This window comes from Triturus cristatus, chromosome 6 (genome assembly GCF_964204655.1).
Source record: "Triturus cristatus chromosome 6, aTriCri1.1, whole genome shotgun sequence".
Classification (NCBI taxonomy): Eukaryota; Metazoa; Chordata; class Amphibia; order Caudata; family Salamandridae; genus Triturus; species Triturus cristatus.
This window is the reverse complement of record NC_140589.1, coordinates 716,898,387-716,915,096: the sequence shown is the minus strand read 5'-3', so window position 1 is coordinate 716,915,096 and position 16,710 is coordinate 716,898,387. Positions and strand designations below refer to the sequence as shown.

Genomic DNA, 16,710 nt, shown 5'->3' with positions numbered 1-16,710 from the left:
TCGAGGCATGTGTGCTGTAGATACACATGCTTTGCATAGACTACAAAGCAGTATACTCCCAAAGCGGTGGCTAACCTGTAGAAGTTCCAGTTGTCTGAAATAGTGTTTTAAGTACTGCTTGGCCTACATTAGCTTGTTGACATGGTAACACGTCTACACATCCGGAGGTGTGATTTGCAAAGAATTTGAAGGTGGAGAAGGGGGTGGTGGATTTAAAGGACTGGTAGCAACAGACTTCCTTTTTAAAGGAATCTTATAATGAGTGTCATCAGGAAGCTTGTCTTTCTGAGGAAGTTTAGTATGAATGCGGCCTGTTTCAGGGTTAACATACAGCTTCTTTTGCTTAGAACCTTTTTTCAGTGGAACAAAGTCCATATCCTGGTCTGAAGTGGCATCCTTTGTTTTCGGCGCAGATGTTTTTGGTGCCGGCATGGGCTGGCCTTTCAGTATGGAAGATTTGGGCTCCAGAGGCTGTTTTGATTTCGGCAAGGATTTCAGCTCCAAGACAGTTTTGTGTTTGGAGCTGGAAGGTTTCGGTTCAGAGGAGGACTTTTGACGACTCCGTACCGAGCTGAAGGATTGATTGTCTGTTTCGGAGCTGAGCCTGGAGGAGGGACGTCGGAAACTTCATCTCATTGATGGCCATGGCCAGAAGGCATAGGTGGTGCCGAAGCCTTATGTTTTTTAGTGGGTGAGTTCATGGAGTACGGGGTCTTCGGTACTCACGTCACCTTGTCCCTGCAGCAGTTCTTCGGCCTCGAGGTCTGTCTCGAGCTCCGGTTTGAAGTCTTGCACGGAGAAGGCTTCTTCCTCCTCAGCTGCCGATGCACTAGCATCTTCCTGACCGGATTCTTCACCTTAGTAGTCCGGCGTGTGTTCGATGTTTTGACGCTGCATCTCCAGACGTCGAGCCTGATTACCGCGAAGAGTTTTCTACGATCAAAACCATCTGCAAGCATCGCAGTCTTCTTCTTTGAGCTCTGGAGACAAGCACAAGTTACACACTTTATGTAAGTCAGTGCACGGATACTTTGCGTGACACTGAGCACAGAATCTGAATGGGTGTTCGATCCATCCAAGGAGAGCTCAACCGACGTGGTTAGGCCTGAAGGCTGTCCACAAAGCTTTACGATCAATCAGTAGATTCCGAAACGATACGCGGTGAAGTGGGAAAACGCGTATGAAAACAATACTATAGAGAGGAATGCGCATCAAACGGAACTGAAGAACAGTTTCGAACCGGAGCGCAGCAATACACTTCCGAACCCGATGGCGGGAAAAAAAATCTAACAATGGAGTCGATGACCATGCTAACTATCACCGAAAGGAGGAGTCACCTTACCTCGTGACTAGGAAAGACTTCTTCGAAGAAAAAGAACTTGCAAACATTCCGGTCTCAACACTAAATGGCAGGAGTATGCAAAGCATGTGTAGCAACAGCACACATGCCTCAAACTTTTGAGTTTGCAGTTACATGCAGTCGAATAAAGACATGTAATAGTAAGCTTAGTGTGTGTAATAGTTACTGGCTGGTACGCAGGCTGGGAAGGGCACTACAACGGGCGAAGAGTTAGGGGATAAGTAACGTGAAGATCAACAGAGCTCGGGTTGCAGTCGAACTACGGAACTGATGCTAAACGCATGTGAAGTCAATGCATAACTCCAGCCTCTGTAAAGAAGTTGAAAACAACAAAAGCACTGCAAAGAAATCTACATATCGGTAGCCAAGAACCAGCTGGTCAGGCCATATATAAGGTATCGCACTGCCACACAAGAAAGTCGTACATTATACGGAGCGTTCTTGTCAAAGGCGGATACGTACAGATACAGAAAAAAATCGCTAAAGACAGCAGTAGTCAAAAACAAATAAAATACATAAAGCACTGGCTGATGAAACAAGTGACAAGAAAGCATACAGTCATTTCAATACCAGAGCCTCCATAAGTGGAGCTCTACAACCTCAAGACCGGGCGAGGAGACCCAAGAAGAAGCACAAGGGTTGTGTTTACGGAGCTGTCCAATACCTGAAGTGGCGGACCACCCAAGCTGCCAGGTGCGGGCTCAGAACTCCAAAGGTCTCCAGAAAGTGAAGGGCTCTGATGGAGACCCATGAATGAGGTCACCGTAACACTGACTGTCCAGGGTAATCCAGAACGCAGCACATCTCAAGGCCTTAGAGATGGCTCTGAAAAACAGATTCAAGATGAACAGTCAAGAGAGCCGGAGACAGCCCCACCTTCTGTCAACCACTCCTATAACTGGCTATTTCTTGAAACCATCTCCACCATTTGACACAGCCAAAAAGGTAAATATTGGCTATAGATGGACTGCTTGGATAGAGACATTTGATGATTTCATTGATGCACTTGAAGAAACTGAAAAAAAGATTATATGTCAAGTATCTAAAACATCTTGCTGGTAAAGGTGTAAAAGGAGTCAAAGAAAGTGGCACGAACTGTCAGATTAAAATGTGTAATCTCAAAGTTAATCCAATGCCAAATGTTGAAAACGAATGATGCATCTTCAACCAAGAACGCCAGAACACTGTCCGATAATTACAGTGAAAGTAAATGGTTGTTCGATACCTTTCATTATCGACAGTGGTGCATTGATAAACATTATGAGGGAGGAGAAGTACAATGAATTATCTCCATTGCCGCAACTTAAAACATCAAACACCAGAGTGCATACATGGGCTGCATCAATGCGTTTAAAAAGTCAGGGTTAATTTGTGGTGACAATGATATGAAAGAAAATGAAGGTGCAAGCACCCATCCATGTGTTTCAAGGCACACTGTCATGTGCAATTGAATGGTGTCAAGGTCTTCTCTCGCCTTGATATAAATAAAGGTTATCATCAGTTGGAACTCGAAGATTGCAGGTACATTTCAACCATTTCCACAAATGTTGGTCTATTTGGATACAAAAGACTGTTTTGATGCATCATTCACTGCAGAACTGTTCCAATACATCATTCGATTTATCATACAGACTGTCATGAATGCGCTCAATACAACGATGACATATTGGTTTTTGAGCTACACAAAAAGAGTATGATAAAGCTCTTACACAAGTACGCTGTTTACGTGCCAAAGTAGGTTTGAGTTTGAATTCAGATAAGCGTGAATTCTACAAGACCAAGCTGAAGTTCTTTGGCCATATCTTTTCTGATGGGAGTATGACACTATATCCTGCTAAAGTACAAGTGCGGTCAAATACTAATCGCCCACAAGATGTTTCTACGGTGAGTTCATTTCTTGGCATGGCCAGTAACTGTTCTAGGTACATACAAGACTTTGCCACCGTTTAGCAACCCGACGAAAAATAATGTTTAATTTCATTGGTCACATGAATGTGAGAAAGATTTTAAGAAAATCAAACAAGCCATTGAGAATGCTACTGAAATGGTTTACTTTCATCCAAAGCTTCATACAGAGGTTTTTGTTGACACTAGCCCCGTCGGGTTAGGCGCTATCCTTGCACAGCAGACACCCGAATGCTCAAAGGCATATTCTGGCATATGAAAGCAGAAGTTTGCCCCAGACAGAACATGCTTACTCACAATCTGAAAAAGAAAGCTTAGCTATGGCATGGGCTTGTGAACATTTCCATGGATTCCTGGACAGAAAACCTTTTACCCAGGTAACAGATCCTCAAGCTTTAATGAATATATTTGGCAATCCAAAGGTCAAAATGCATCCTCGCATTGAACAATGGGGACTACAGTCACAAGAGTACAATGATTCATCAAACACACTGAGTCAAGCATGCCTTCTAAGGTTAACACTTGTGTTAATTTCCCTTACGGCTGTGTCAGCAGCTACTCGTATTGGAAAGGATAATCATCTTCTCCAGATGGTAGTAGCTCTCATGCCTTGAGAGGACTATGGACTTGGCTAGATGCATGAAGTTGCTGCTGCCACTGCAAAACATTTTTCTGCAGCATCCATCTTGTGCCCCTTTGTCCAGAGGTGGCGCATTCTGCTTCCTGGGTGAATGCCCTCTTCCTAGCGGTGGACTACTACGGAATCCAGGGGTACATGACCCCTGATGTAAAGGTGTTCATTGCGTGTCAGTGTGTACTTTTCTCAATTCTAAATGTGAACAACCTTGCCTTCACCAGCTCCCTGAAATTATCTCATGGAATTGAGCAGACCCCTCTTTTTTTAGATAAGGTCTTCACCAGGAAGTCTTCTTCCTCCTTAATGATTTGCTGCTCTTTGAATGACCGCGTGGTATACAGTCATTTCATCGGGTGGTGAAACCTTCATCAAGTTGGGCTAAAGGTTGGTGCAATCTTGAGGATCTATATTATAGCCATGCCAGGGATCTTCTCCAACACCCTGAGGGACTGGGTCTAAGTAAGGGTTTTGTGGGTCGAAGTCAATATGATTGTGAAGGGAGTTCTGTGGTGAAGGGGAACACTGAGGTGACTGTGGCAGTGGGGGAATGGGGCTTAGCGATGGATGAGAAACAGGGACAGTGTGCTGCCGCATATGTTTCTTTAGGACAAGAAATGCAGCTCGTCCGTGATAGCCTCTTCAAATGGAAGACTTCTCATATTAAGAGAATTTGGATCTGCCTCCTGTGGAGGATGTCTAGCCAAAATCTACCCTGAAGTACGGTAGATCCTTCTCTGCGTAACATTAGGCTGCGGTGGTCAGAAACAATTGCAGAATTTTAGGGAAAAATTTGGAACTGGGAACTTGGACAGCAGGAACTCAGTGCACTCATGTCAAAACTGCATCAATTATCAGGCAAAAAATGGGGGTGGCCATGTCAAAAAGGGGCACTCTTCTATAGTGCGAGAGGGAAGAAGTGGTCATGTGCTTCCTGTGTCTAACTGTTCTCTCTAATGAACTGCCTCTTGCTGCGCACCCCTGTATTCCATTTCGCACCTCTATCACTCCAGAAGTCATATTACCTCAGCATATTCAGTCCCAAGGAGACTGTGGACCTTATGGAGGTGGGTGCACCATTGATCGTACAGCCACTCCTGAGCTGTGATGCGGTCTTTGAAATGCAAATGAACAGCCATGCTACAGTCACAGGAAGAAATGACTGATACAGAAAAGAAAGATTTAGATTCTTTTCTATTTCACTCCGTGAAGGATATTGTGTGCATATGAATCTATAGATCATGTACTCATGAGGAATCAATTCTGTGAGTAAATGCAGATTTTTGCAGAGGCCAAAGAAAGAGAAAAACTGTCGCTCTTAGAAAGGCTACTTATATTTTAAACATGAAGTCTGAAGCGACTAAATGCTCATGGGATGATTTTTTAGCAAGTAGTAGGCTCTTCTGCAAAATAAATTACATTTTGCTATCCATTTTTTCAACTTCTTTTTCTTTTAAACTTCAAATTTATGATGTTTTCAAAAGTTATAAACAGACTTTTCAAATTCTGGAAATTCTAACTTTGTATACTTCTCAAAACACATGAATGTCTCTGCCCTAAAAAAGATTCCTACCACAGGCAAGGATGCATTTATTTAACATTTTCTATTACTGATTGAGTAACAATCATGTTTGCTTCTTTTATTGTTGAGAAATGGAAAACATGTGCACCCACATTAAACACAAAGATTTCAATATTGCATATGTTTCCAATAGCCATAAAGTACACTCTGATTCTTTCATACAATGCTTTAAAAAAATTAGCTTTCGCCAATTGAAATGATGAAAAACATGCAACTGCAAATATTCCTAGGGTAAAATTACCTTCTTCCAGAATTTCTGGAATTTTCATTCTTGAAAGATGAGCAAGTAAAATAACTCTGGCCTTTAAACTATAAGGGCAAGTAAGTGGGGGTTCATTCTTCTTCAAATTAATACTGCCAATCTCTCGGATCAACTAAAATGAAGATTAAAATTACAGAATTATCCAACATGCCTTACATAGACAAATAAAGGCAAAATTAAAGCACACTCAAACAAACCTGGGGGATTAGAATGTTGTCAGTGGGTTTACTTGTAGCATCCTTATTGTACTGAGGGTCAAATTCTGAGGCTCCAGACAAAACCATAATAAGACCTAGAATGACAAAGAATAAGTTATTCATCGGTGATCAGTAGCTTACCTTACACATCAGTTGTTAAATTCCAACCATTAAAATATATACAGACCTAACTAAATGTTTGCTATCGACAATGGTTCACAAATTGAAACAGCAGGCGCATTAAAGCTTCATCTCACACATGCCAATGCATTTTACAAGGCAGGGCGGCAATCATATTTGCTGCACCCCTAACGGTTTTGATTCTAGGGCAGGGGAGGGGTTCATCTAGGAAGAAAATATCCTGACTATAATTTGCAAGAAACAACAATAAACGTGAGGTTATCAACCAATAGTCCAGTTACCTTCCCTATTTCAGTCACCTCCTCTTCGTTTTTTGCTACTTAGCACAAAGATACACACAGGCTTAAGAAAGGTGATCCCTGCCAGCCACGACGATTAGAGCAGTTCTTCATTCAAATTTCTCTGCCATTTATTACTTCAGACTAAATAATGCTTCCTGGCCAGTGTTTGGGCCAGGGAGATGCAGCGGTCACAGTTTCAAGCCGACATGAGATGTCTGCATGCCCCTGGCTTATGAACAGAGGGCATTTAAGAACTACTGTTTTGCCCATGACATGCCTTTCTAAGGGTAGTGCAGATCCTCCATCAGTGTAACACTGGGCGAGCATTATCCTGTCAGCAGTGGGACCATGATGGACATTCCATAGCAATGTTGTAGAGCAACAACCTGTCTCACAGAGAAAGAAACATGCATATGGCCTCTGGTATTAAAGTTCAAGCCTACTTGCCTTTAATCCAATTTCTATTCTGCTTCCCACAAAGGATCAAAATACTGTAATCAAACTAAAGTTTGCCATAGACACCATGGTGAGCAAGCAGACAAATTACATATATTTGCTTTATATCCTGGTGTAACAGATTTCTGGGCCAAAACATTTCAAAAACTTGAATAAATACTGCACCTCAGTTTATAGCCTGAACCAGATATTATTTTATTAGGACTGTATAGTAATATTATCTTTTATTCAATGCCTATCGATGGCAAAAATTAGAGACTTAACTTTGCCCCAGCTTAGCTGGACTAGTGGAGATATTTTAACAAGGTTCATAAAATGGAACATCAGATTGTTATGTTATGTTATGTTAAAATGGGACTTTTATAGCGCAACGGCTACTCCAAAGGAGTGTCCCGGCGCTTTGTGCTCCAGACCTAAAGAAAGAACTGGAGAACATAACAGTAAAAAGACAGGAGCCTAAAAGAGGAAGCGGACTAACCAGAGAACAGCCAAATTTTTAAGTCCTTCCTGAAGGCAAGCAAGTTCGAGGTAGTCCGCAAGGACACCGGTAGAGAGTTCCATAGCTGGGGGGCATGGAATCTAAAGGACCGGCCGCCTAGACGAGCCCTTTTGATACGTGGTACCCGAGCCAGAGCCAATGTTTCCGACCTGAGGGATCGTGTAGGTCGGTAGAAGTCCAGCCTCTTCTGGAGATATTTTGCACCATTACCATGCAGGGCCTTATGGGCTAGGGTCATGGCCTTGAACAGTATCCTCTTCCGTACTGGAAGCCAATGGAGGGATAGAAGAAGGTTAGAGGCACTAGTGCGACGATGCAGGCCAAAGATCGCTCGAGCAGCAGCGTTCTGGGTCACCTGCAAACACTGAAGGAGATATTCTGGCAGACCCAGATATAGAACATTTGCATAGTCCAATCTGGATCCTATAAGTGCCTGGACAGTTATCCTCCGATGTTCCTCAGATAGAAGGGGAAAAAACTTACGCAACATTCTGAGGATCCCGAAACATGTTCCCGTAAGAGTAGAAACCTGGGATTTGAGCGAAAGCTCATTGTCAATTTTTACTCCCAGGTTCTTAGCCCACTTAGATGACTGAGTTGGAGGGAACATGTCAGCAGGCCACCATCCATGCCAATCTGGTTCCGATGGGCATCCGAAGAATAGTATTTCGGATTTATCCGAGTTGCACTTGAGGCTGTTGAGTTGGAACCAATTAAAAACAGCCCCAAGGCACTCACGGATCCTTTCTCCATCGAACTCTTCGCTCTTACGGCAGGTGAACAGAAGCTGGGTGTCGTCAGCATAAGAGACGATCCGGGCCCCATAGGACTCTGCCAATGTCGCCAGAGGGGTCATAAGGATGTTAAATAGATTGGGGCTCAATACAGAGCCCTGAGGCACTCCGACTCCCAATGGCGGCATTTCGGCAGATCCAGGTGGGACCCAGACCGTCTGCCGGCGGTTGGCTAGAAAGGAACGAAACCAGTTGAGCACCGTCCCCCCCAGACCGATGTCGTGTAGTCTAGTGAGGAGATCCTCATGGGGGACGGTGTCAAACGCCGCCGACAGGTCTAGCATAACTAACATCACCCTGCCTCCGGTATCCAGCACCTCCTTCACGATCTCAGAAACTTCCAGGAGCGCCGTCACGGTGCTTAAGTTGGAGCGAAAGCCCGATTGGGATTCATGGAGTAACTCGTTTGACTCCAGGAAGTTAGAAAGCACGCTATGAACGTGTTTCTCCAGGATCTTGGTAAGTGCTGGAAGGAGCGAGATTGGCCTATAGTTGGAGGGCACTTCTGGGTCGAGATTAGGCTTTTTGATAAGAGGGATGACCATGGCCTGTTTCCAGGACTGGGGCAGAAATCCCTGACTCAGGGAAAGGTTAAGAATGGGATTAGCTATGGGGTTAACGGCATCTGCCATTCTCGCTAAGAATTTTGCTGGACAGGGATCTAGCGGTGAGCCCGATTTAAGGTTCCTCATCAAGGCTAAGGATGCGGCAGCCGAAAGGGGCGGGAAGTCTAGCAGAACTGGGCCTGGAGACGACAGGAGAGTTGTCTCAATCGGCAGAGTTGACGGGTCATCTATAGGTCTCAAAGGAAAGGAATCCTGAATTTGCCTAATTTTGGTGGTAAAAAAATTAGCAATGGTGTTGGCCCAGGTCTCCACCGGAGCGTCCTGAGCTGAGATTGACCGCGGGCTGGTGAATTCTCGCACAATTGAGAAAATCTCCTTACAGGAGTTTGCCGCGTCTTCAATCCTTTTGGAAAAATAACATTTCTTGCCCTGAAGTATTAAATCATGATATGATTTCATCATGGTTTTATAAAGTTGTTTGGCCTCAGGTTCGTACTGGGCTCTCCAAGCCCGCTCAGCGACTTTGCATTGCCTACGGTGATGGGCCAATTCCTCCGTAAACCAAGGGGCCGAGACCCGTTGGGCGGCAGACCTGGGTGGCTGTAATGGGGCGAGCTCATTTAATCTAGCAAGGAGCCAGGATTGCAGGCTCTCCAGATCTTTCTCCAGGTCACCCGTATAAGACATGGGGTGATCCACCAGAGCCTGCGCTAGCAGATCCGGAGTCACCCGATGGAGTGCCCTATAGCTGCTACCCTGCTGTCGCGTGGCACTGGCCATAGAATTCGTAGTAGATGATATTTCAAAATGAACAAGACAATGATCAGACCATAAGACTGGCAGAAGTGTTACAGCCATAATAGGTGAGGTGGAAAAAATCTGGTCAAGTGTGTGGCCTTTATCATGGGTCGGGCCAAAGATATAGGGGGAAAGGCCCAGAGTAGATGTAATATCAAGCAGCTTGATAGCATCCTGGTCTTGGTGATCATCCATATGGAAGTTAAAATCTCCAGCCAATATACACCGCTCCGATCTTAGAACAAGGACCGACATAACCTGCTGGAGATCATCAAGAAAGGATCCCACCGGGCCCGGAGGTCTGTAAACAACAAGACCCTTCAGCGCTTGCTGAGGCGATAGGGAGATGGTAAAGGCAAGAGAGTCAGCCCCTACGATGGTATTTGTGTGCGTGGCCGTGCACGGAAAAGATTTTTTCACAGCCAGGGCAACTCCTCCCCCCCTACCCTTGTCTCTATCTTGTCGATGGATGATCTAGTCAGAGGGAATGGCTACCGCGATGTCCGGGTGGGAGGATTCATTGAGCCATGTCTCAGTGAGCATCAGACAGGTAGGACTGGTCGTCGAAAGGAGATCATAAATCTCTTGAGTGTGTCGGTGCAACAACCTTGTATTAAGGAGTAGACAAAGATGTTTAATGCTACAACCCTTAATAGAGCGGGGGGAAGGGAGATTGCGAGTAGGATGCCATTTACAGACAGGGCACTTATGTTTACCCCTATATCGGCCAGGAAAGACTGAGTGACAGGACGCATCCCCGTCACGCAAAGAGTAGAGTTCCTGAGCGGAGTAGGAAAGCATAATGGCCAGAAGTACCTGCCACGCCGCACGCCTCCGGGACGCTGACGGGCAGGACTCTGGCACGACTCCGGCGCAGGTCCGGCGCGTCCGCAGTCCGGAGGGAGGGGTGAGCTTTTTATAGCGCTACTAGAGCGCGAGGGCGGAGAGTCCTACCCCCAAGATGGCGGCCAAAATGAGATCCCAGCCCTCGGCGTCAACACTCAGCCGAGGGCGGTCTCACAGTCCCAGGCAAGGGAGAGGGAGCAGGGCAAAGCGCTTACAAGCGCTGGGAAGTCTAAGGCAGGCAGCGCTAGGCTCAGGCACGCTTATAACACAAGCGCGAGCACAAGCTGCACAAGACAAAAATTAAAATGACAAGCATGAAAGTCAAACACGCTAGGTTAAAAATGCCAAAGAATAGTAGAGACCTCCCGGCTTCCGCCTCAGGAGGGAAAGGTAGGTAGCAGTTGTTAATTGGTATTGCATGTGACACTTTAAGAAAGTTACTCGTTGTTGGAAGCATTTGAGCAACTACTCAATTTAATAACCTCGAAATGCCCTACTATAACTCCTTCTGTGATCACCTTTTCTTTAATTTTTGTCTTCTCCTTCCCACTTTATTCCTTCTGGCTTTTTCTCATTTTGTATTGTGTGATTTTCTTCCTAGTCAGTAATATTTATGATCGCGATGGATAAGGATTCTTTGGTGCTCTCTAATTACAAGATTGCTCCAATAAAAAAAAATTCTTGCTGTAAGCCACAAGCTTAATGCGAAAGGTATTCACAAAACTAGAAGCAGTGTAAGATAATCTTACAGTTTTTAGACGCAGAAAAAATTTATTTAGGCAACCACATTTCACAAGACTAAAAGTTGAACAAAATGTCTCTCAGCCTTTCAGTGGGTGAGCATGGTTATGCACTTTGAGGTCCACATGATCCAGCACCTTTGTCAGGACTTGGGTACTCTAAAGAAATACTCAAAAAAAAGTCAATGACACTGCTCAGTAGTTATTAGGGTTGATTTACTTTTTATTAATTAACCACTGTTTCTTCTTTGTATTCTAACTTTTCTATGTCAAATGCTTTTTTGCAACAGTTTCTGCGTGACAACTTCCAATTGAGCAAAATCTTTGTTTCTGCTCCTTTAGGAACGAGGGAATTTGATAACTATGAAAAAGGATATGTTGGGTCTGCCCGTTTTTTGAAGAAGCACAATCAACATCACAGTGGGATGGAACTTATGTTGTGCAAGTACTGATAAAGAAGCTGGATCATACAAGTAATACACCTGAACTATGGTACTCATCTACCTTTGTTTGACTTACAAATTACTGCAATGCCACTGAGAAGCAACACCACCCGTAGCCGTGGTAAGATTGGAGTTGTTTATAAGCAACTGAAACCCATTTAAAAGGAAGGTACCTAGAAGGTATCCTGTGGCTGAGCAGGTGCCTGTTCAGGCATACCTAGGGCCTAGTGGTACTACTCGAAAAGCCAGGTCTTCAACTTCTTGCACAATTCAAAAAGTAAAGAGGATGTTCTTATTTGTAGCAGCAGGCCATCCCATGCTTCAGAAGTGGTGAAGGAGAAGGCTCAACTGTAAGATCGGGCTTCCCGTATTCATGGGATTTGTGCAAGTATGAGTCAGAACAAGCGGATGTTTCTTGAAGGTTTGTGAAAGCAGATGCAGTTGTTGAGGTATGCTGGGCCAAGCGATTTTGTAATGCCTTAAAAGTGTGGGTGAGGAGGTTGAATTGTGCCCGTTTGTGAATGGGGAGCTAGAGGAACTCCTTCAGGTGTGGTGTGTTATGAGTGTGGCATGGGAGCTTGAGAGTGATTCTGACCTTAGAGTTCGGAATGGTCTTCAGCCTTTTGGTGAGTTTTTATCGATACCGGCCTAGAAGGGTGCTCCCATAATCCAGCTTGCTTGTGACCACGGATGCGGATTCGGAGCGATCTTCAGGGTATGGAAGCATGAGGCGATGACAGCATTGACTTGGGTGTTCATGTTGAGTCGTGCATACGGGACAATGAGAATGCAAGAGGCGATCATCCCGATTAGCTGCATGAACACTCGCGCTGGTAGTGAGTGTTGAGGCTGAATTTTTGCCATTAGAACTTGTATGGTAGTTATTCTGACTGGGTTGGGGTATGCTAGAGCTTTTGAAGTGTCTATTGTTGCCCCTAGATACTGTTGTATGCTGGACAGTTGTAGATGGGATTTGGTGAGGTTTACCATCGATCCCAAGTCATGAAGCAGTTGGATTGTTTTGTGTGTGTGTTGCACACAGCTGCAGTATGACTTGGCTTTTATGAGCCAGGCGTCCAGATAAGGGAGGCATAAATGTGCTGTCTTCTTAAGTGGGTTACAACTACTGCGAGGCACTTGGTGAAGTCTCTGGGTGCTGTAGTCACCCCGAAGGGGAGGACCTTGAATTGGTAGTGTTGACCATCTACCACGAACCTGAGATTTCCTGAGAGCGGGGTGAATGGGAATATGAAAGTAGACATCCTTTAAATCCAGAGTGGAGAGAAAGTCGCCCTGTTGAAGTAGTGGGAGCACCTGTTGAAGAGTGACCATGTGAAAGTGATCAGACTGAATGTAGAGGTTTAGCGGTCTGAGGTCCAATATGGGCCTGAGAGATCCGTCCTTTTTTGGAATTAGGAAATAGAGGGAGTAAACCCCCGTGCCTTGGTGAGGCAAGGGGACTGGTTCTATTGCTTGTTTTTGTAATATTGAGAGAACCTCTTGTTTGAGAAGTGTTAGATGTTCCGAGGACATTGGACGTTGTCTGGAAAGAATGTTTGGGGGGTAGAGGTGAGTTCCAGGCAGTAACCATACTGGATAATTTGTCTTACCCACTTGTCTGTTGTGACTGAATTCCAGACAGTTAGGAACTGTGAGAGACGTCCCCAGACAGGAGTGGGATGATCAGGGGAAGTGCAGGGAAGTCACTGTTTGGTGGTAGGGGAGGTGCGGTTATTGTTGCCGCGACCTCTTCCCTTACCATTGTTTCCTCTGTAGCCTCCGCGAAAAGTATCCTTTGGAGGACATTTGAGTGGGGCTCCTATAGGATGAAGAGGGATGTTCTGAGCCGATGGTTTTGGAGCCAGCTCTGTAGAAGGAGGGGTGAAGAGAGCCTCTACGGGAAGGGAATTATAAGGCCCCCATGGACTTAGCAGTTACCCGGTCTTTTTTCATCTTTTCTAAAGATGTGTCAACTGAGGGCCTGAAAAGAAACTGTTGATCAGAGGGCTGATTTAGAATAGCTGTTTGAATCCGGAGACCCGGAGCCAAGCGTGCCTGCGCAACAAAACGCTAGTGTTAATGGCACGCGATGCGGTATCAGCCGCGTCGAGTGCTCATTCAATTGAGGTGTTTGTGATCAATTTCCCCTCTTGTATAAGGACATTGGCCTTTTGTTTGTACTGGTTAGGAAGGTGTTCCATGAGCTTTTCAAGCTCGTCATAGTGGGCCAAGTTGTACCTGGCCAATAAAGCTTGGGCATTGGCAATCCGTTTACCAGATGCGTCCATTAGTTTGGACTCCTTATCAGGAGGGGGGGGGTGTCGCCTGTACTCTGCGCGTTCGCCCTCTTGCGTGCTTTAGACGCCACAAGAGAATCCAAAGGGACCTGACCTTTAATGTAAATTGGGTCATTGGGAACTGCCTTATACTTTATCTATCTTGGTGTTTAGAATGCTGGCTCTGACAGGGTCTTTGAAAACTTCTGGGGCATGTTTGAGCATGCCTTTTAACATTGGCAGGGTGTGCATGGACTTTTGTGAGGGTGAATAGGTTTCAAGTAAAAAAATCTTCATCTAAGGGATCCGAATGTAACTGCAACCCGTGGTATAAGTTGCGCAAACCCAATATTGTCATTTGGTGGTGATGGCCTAGATAGCTAGAGGTCCGGGTCATTATGTGGGTCGGGATCTGTGCTGTAGTCATCCCAAGGGTCTACGTCGTGTGGGATGGTATGTGCATCATCACCCCTATGTGGATCTATATTCCCATCCCCATCGGTATGATCATCCTCAGTATCTGATGTTTGAGGTGAAACAATATGTTGTGGGGAGTGTGGTGGAGAAATGAGATTTGGATCAGCTGGAGGAGGAGAAGGAGGAGGAGGTGGGGAGGTGTTAATACTCATCTCCTTTCTTTTCAAGGGTATTTCAGATTCCTCTGAAGTGTCCAGTTTCCTCTTTTTTGGAGGCTTGGTGACGACTTTGACAGTCTCTGGATCAATAGAAAGTTCTTTGTTTTAGGTATAAAAAAAAAAATCAGGTACAGGTAGTGTGGGTAAAAATCTCTTTTTTCGGTGCAGAAGATTTTAGGGTCAAAATGTTCTTTGGACAGAGTCTGAGGTTTTCTGTGGGGTCTTGGACTCTTTAGGTTTTGTTCTAGGAGTTTGTGACTCCGAGACTTTTTTCGGCTCCGAAGCAGTTTTCGGCTCCAAAGATTGTTTCAGTTCCGAATGTTTATCTTTGGTATGCTTCGATGCAGAGGGCTTCGGAGTCTAGGCTGTCTTCGGCGTCTAAGAAGAAGGGCGTGGCACATCTTTGGTCTTGTGCTTGGGTGCCGAAGGTGACAGAGTCTGGGGAGGTGTCCAAACAACTGGCATCACCCAACTCCTCGTACAAGTTCACATCTTGTTGGTGTGGGATTTCTAAGGGACCCTGCTCCCTCTGCCAATCCTCTTCCTCCATCCCTAACCCTTCAGAATAGGGTAGGGTGAACAGCATGTAGCTGTACGGCTCCGTCGGCACCGGTCTCGGCGTCGGGGGACATCAGGAATCAAGATCAGGGAGGCGCCGCCAGAGCTGCAAGTGTGGGAACCAGGTGGCCCCTCCATCCTCTGAGCCTGCGGGGCCTGAAGGCATATCAGCAGGGTCAGGCCACCCAAATATGACATACATGGCTTCCTAGAACTCGTTTGGGGTACTCAATGGCCTTGGTGGCGGACCTTTAATTGATAATCTGAAGAATATAGACTAGTTTAACCTATCTATTTACCAAAAGTTCTACTTTAAATATACTGTCTTGGACCACCGAATCATGCCAAGACAGGGCGATGAACTGTAGTATACACTCAGAAGGCGAGGCTGGCTCAAACCCTCTGTGCAAGGAGTCTGTTTTAACTCTGAGCCCAAACTAACGCCAATTCAACATGCCAGTGCATTGTAATACAAGGAGCAGGTGTTGGTTGAGATTTCAAAGGACTCCTCTTGGGTACTTGATGTTGTGTTTCTAGACCATGATAATGTTGTCCTGCCAAGAGAAGTTATTGGATATTGGGGGGCCTAGCGAAGGCAATGTAGTTTCGTTCAGGTACTCTGAACTTCCTCAATGGTTACTCTCACCTCTTGAGTAGAGCCAGTGGTGGTGACATTCACAAGGAAGAAGAAAGGTGCCTAAAGGGGGGATGCCCCACTAACTCACAAGTAGGAAGGCTACTTGTTCTTATGCCCAGTAGAAGACACCCTGTACTTTACATCCAAACTTCTCATCCGAATGACGAAATCCAATGTTTATTAAGGAAGTTTGCTCTACTTGCTAGCGAGGTGATTTTGGAGGAACCTCCGTACCGGTGAAAGTACAATGGGCACAGCCATGATATGGCAGCAGCTGCAAGAAACTGATGGCATGCCACTCATGATCTGAAGCCGGAGCAACGCATACTAAGTTGTCCGATATTAAGAAAGGAAATGGAGGAGAAAAAAAAAGCAAAAGAACAGACAAAAGCACTCTGTGAATCGGGGCAAGGATCCAAGTAAGAAAATTATAGAGCACAAAAGAAGTCTATTACAATTGAACAAGTTACCTTCAGTACCGCCATTAAAGGTGGAAACTTTAGATTCCTCACTTTTTGAATTCCCCAGGCACCAGACTGGATCTGGAATTTTTCCAGCAATTGCTCCCACAAGCCGATAGGTAGCATCATCAGACTACATCACTGCCTTAATCAAAAGTAGCAGCCTAGAGCTCGATATAGGCTCCACCCCCTGTACTCTGATATCAGTCTACAAATAAAGTATACTGTGCCCTTAGATTTGGAGCCTCAACAACATACTGAAAAACATGGCAGTGTGCAGAAGCCAACATGGAACATTATTAACTAGAAGTTACTCCTCTGAACAAGGACAGAGGATGGTGAGGAATCTACCCTTGAACTGAGTGTACACAAGAAAGAGAGCTGCCAAAGGTAAACAACTTGTTTTCTGATGGATGCATCTAACTGCAGATTCCTCACCATTAGAATCTATACCAAAGCAGTAGCCTCCAAAAGGTGGTGGGCCATAAGAGTGAACTTTACAACAGGAAGTACTGCAGGACCAAGACAGCAAAATGGCTCTTCCTGCAGAGACAAGAGTCGATGCAGATGTGCGAGTAGAAAGAATGGAGGGATGCTCAACAGGAACACCCCTGGTCAAAGCCATATTGGTGGCTTAGG

The 16,710-nt window shown here is 45.2% G+C and overlaps 1 protein-coding gene across 1 annotated transcript in view; it reads right to left on the bottom strand.

Annotated features, from left to right (window-relative positions):
- SEC63 (SEC63 protein translocation regulator) overlaps positions 1–16,710 on the bottom strand; it is a 669,334-nt gene that overhangs the window by 387,199 nt on the left and 265,425 nt on the right. The window contains exons 9-10 of the mRNA XM_085611209.1: positions 5,941–6,035; positions 5,723–5,855 (exon numbers count right to left, since the gene is read on the bottom strand). Coding sequence (XP_085467335.1) covers positions 5,723–5,855; positions 5,941–6,035 — 228 coding nt within the window. The remainder of the gene's footprint in view (positions 1–5,722; positions 5,856–5,940; positions 6,036–16,710) is intronic.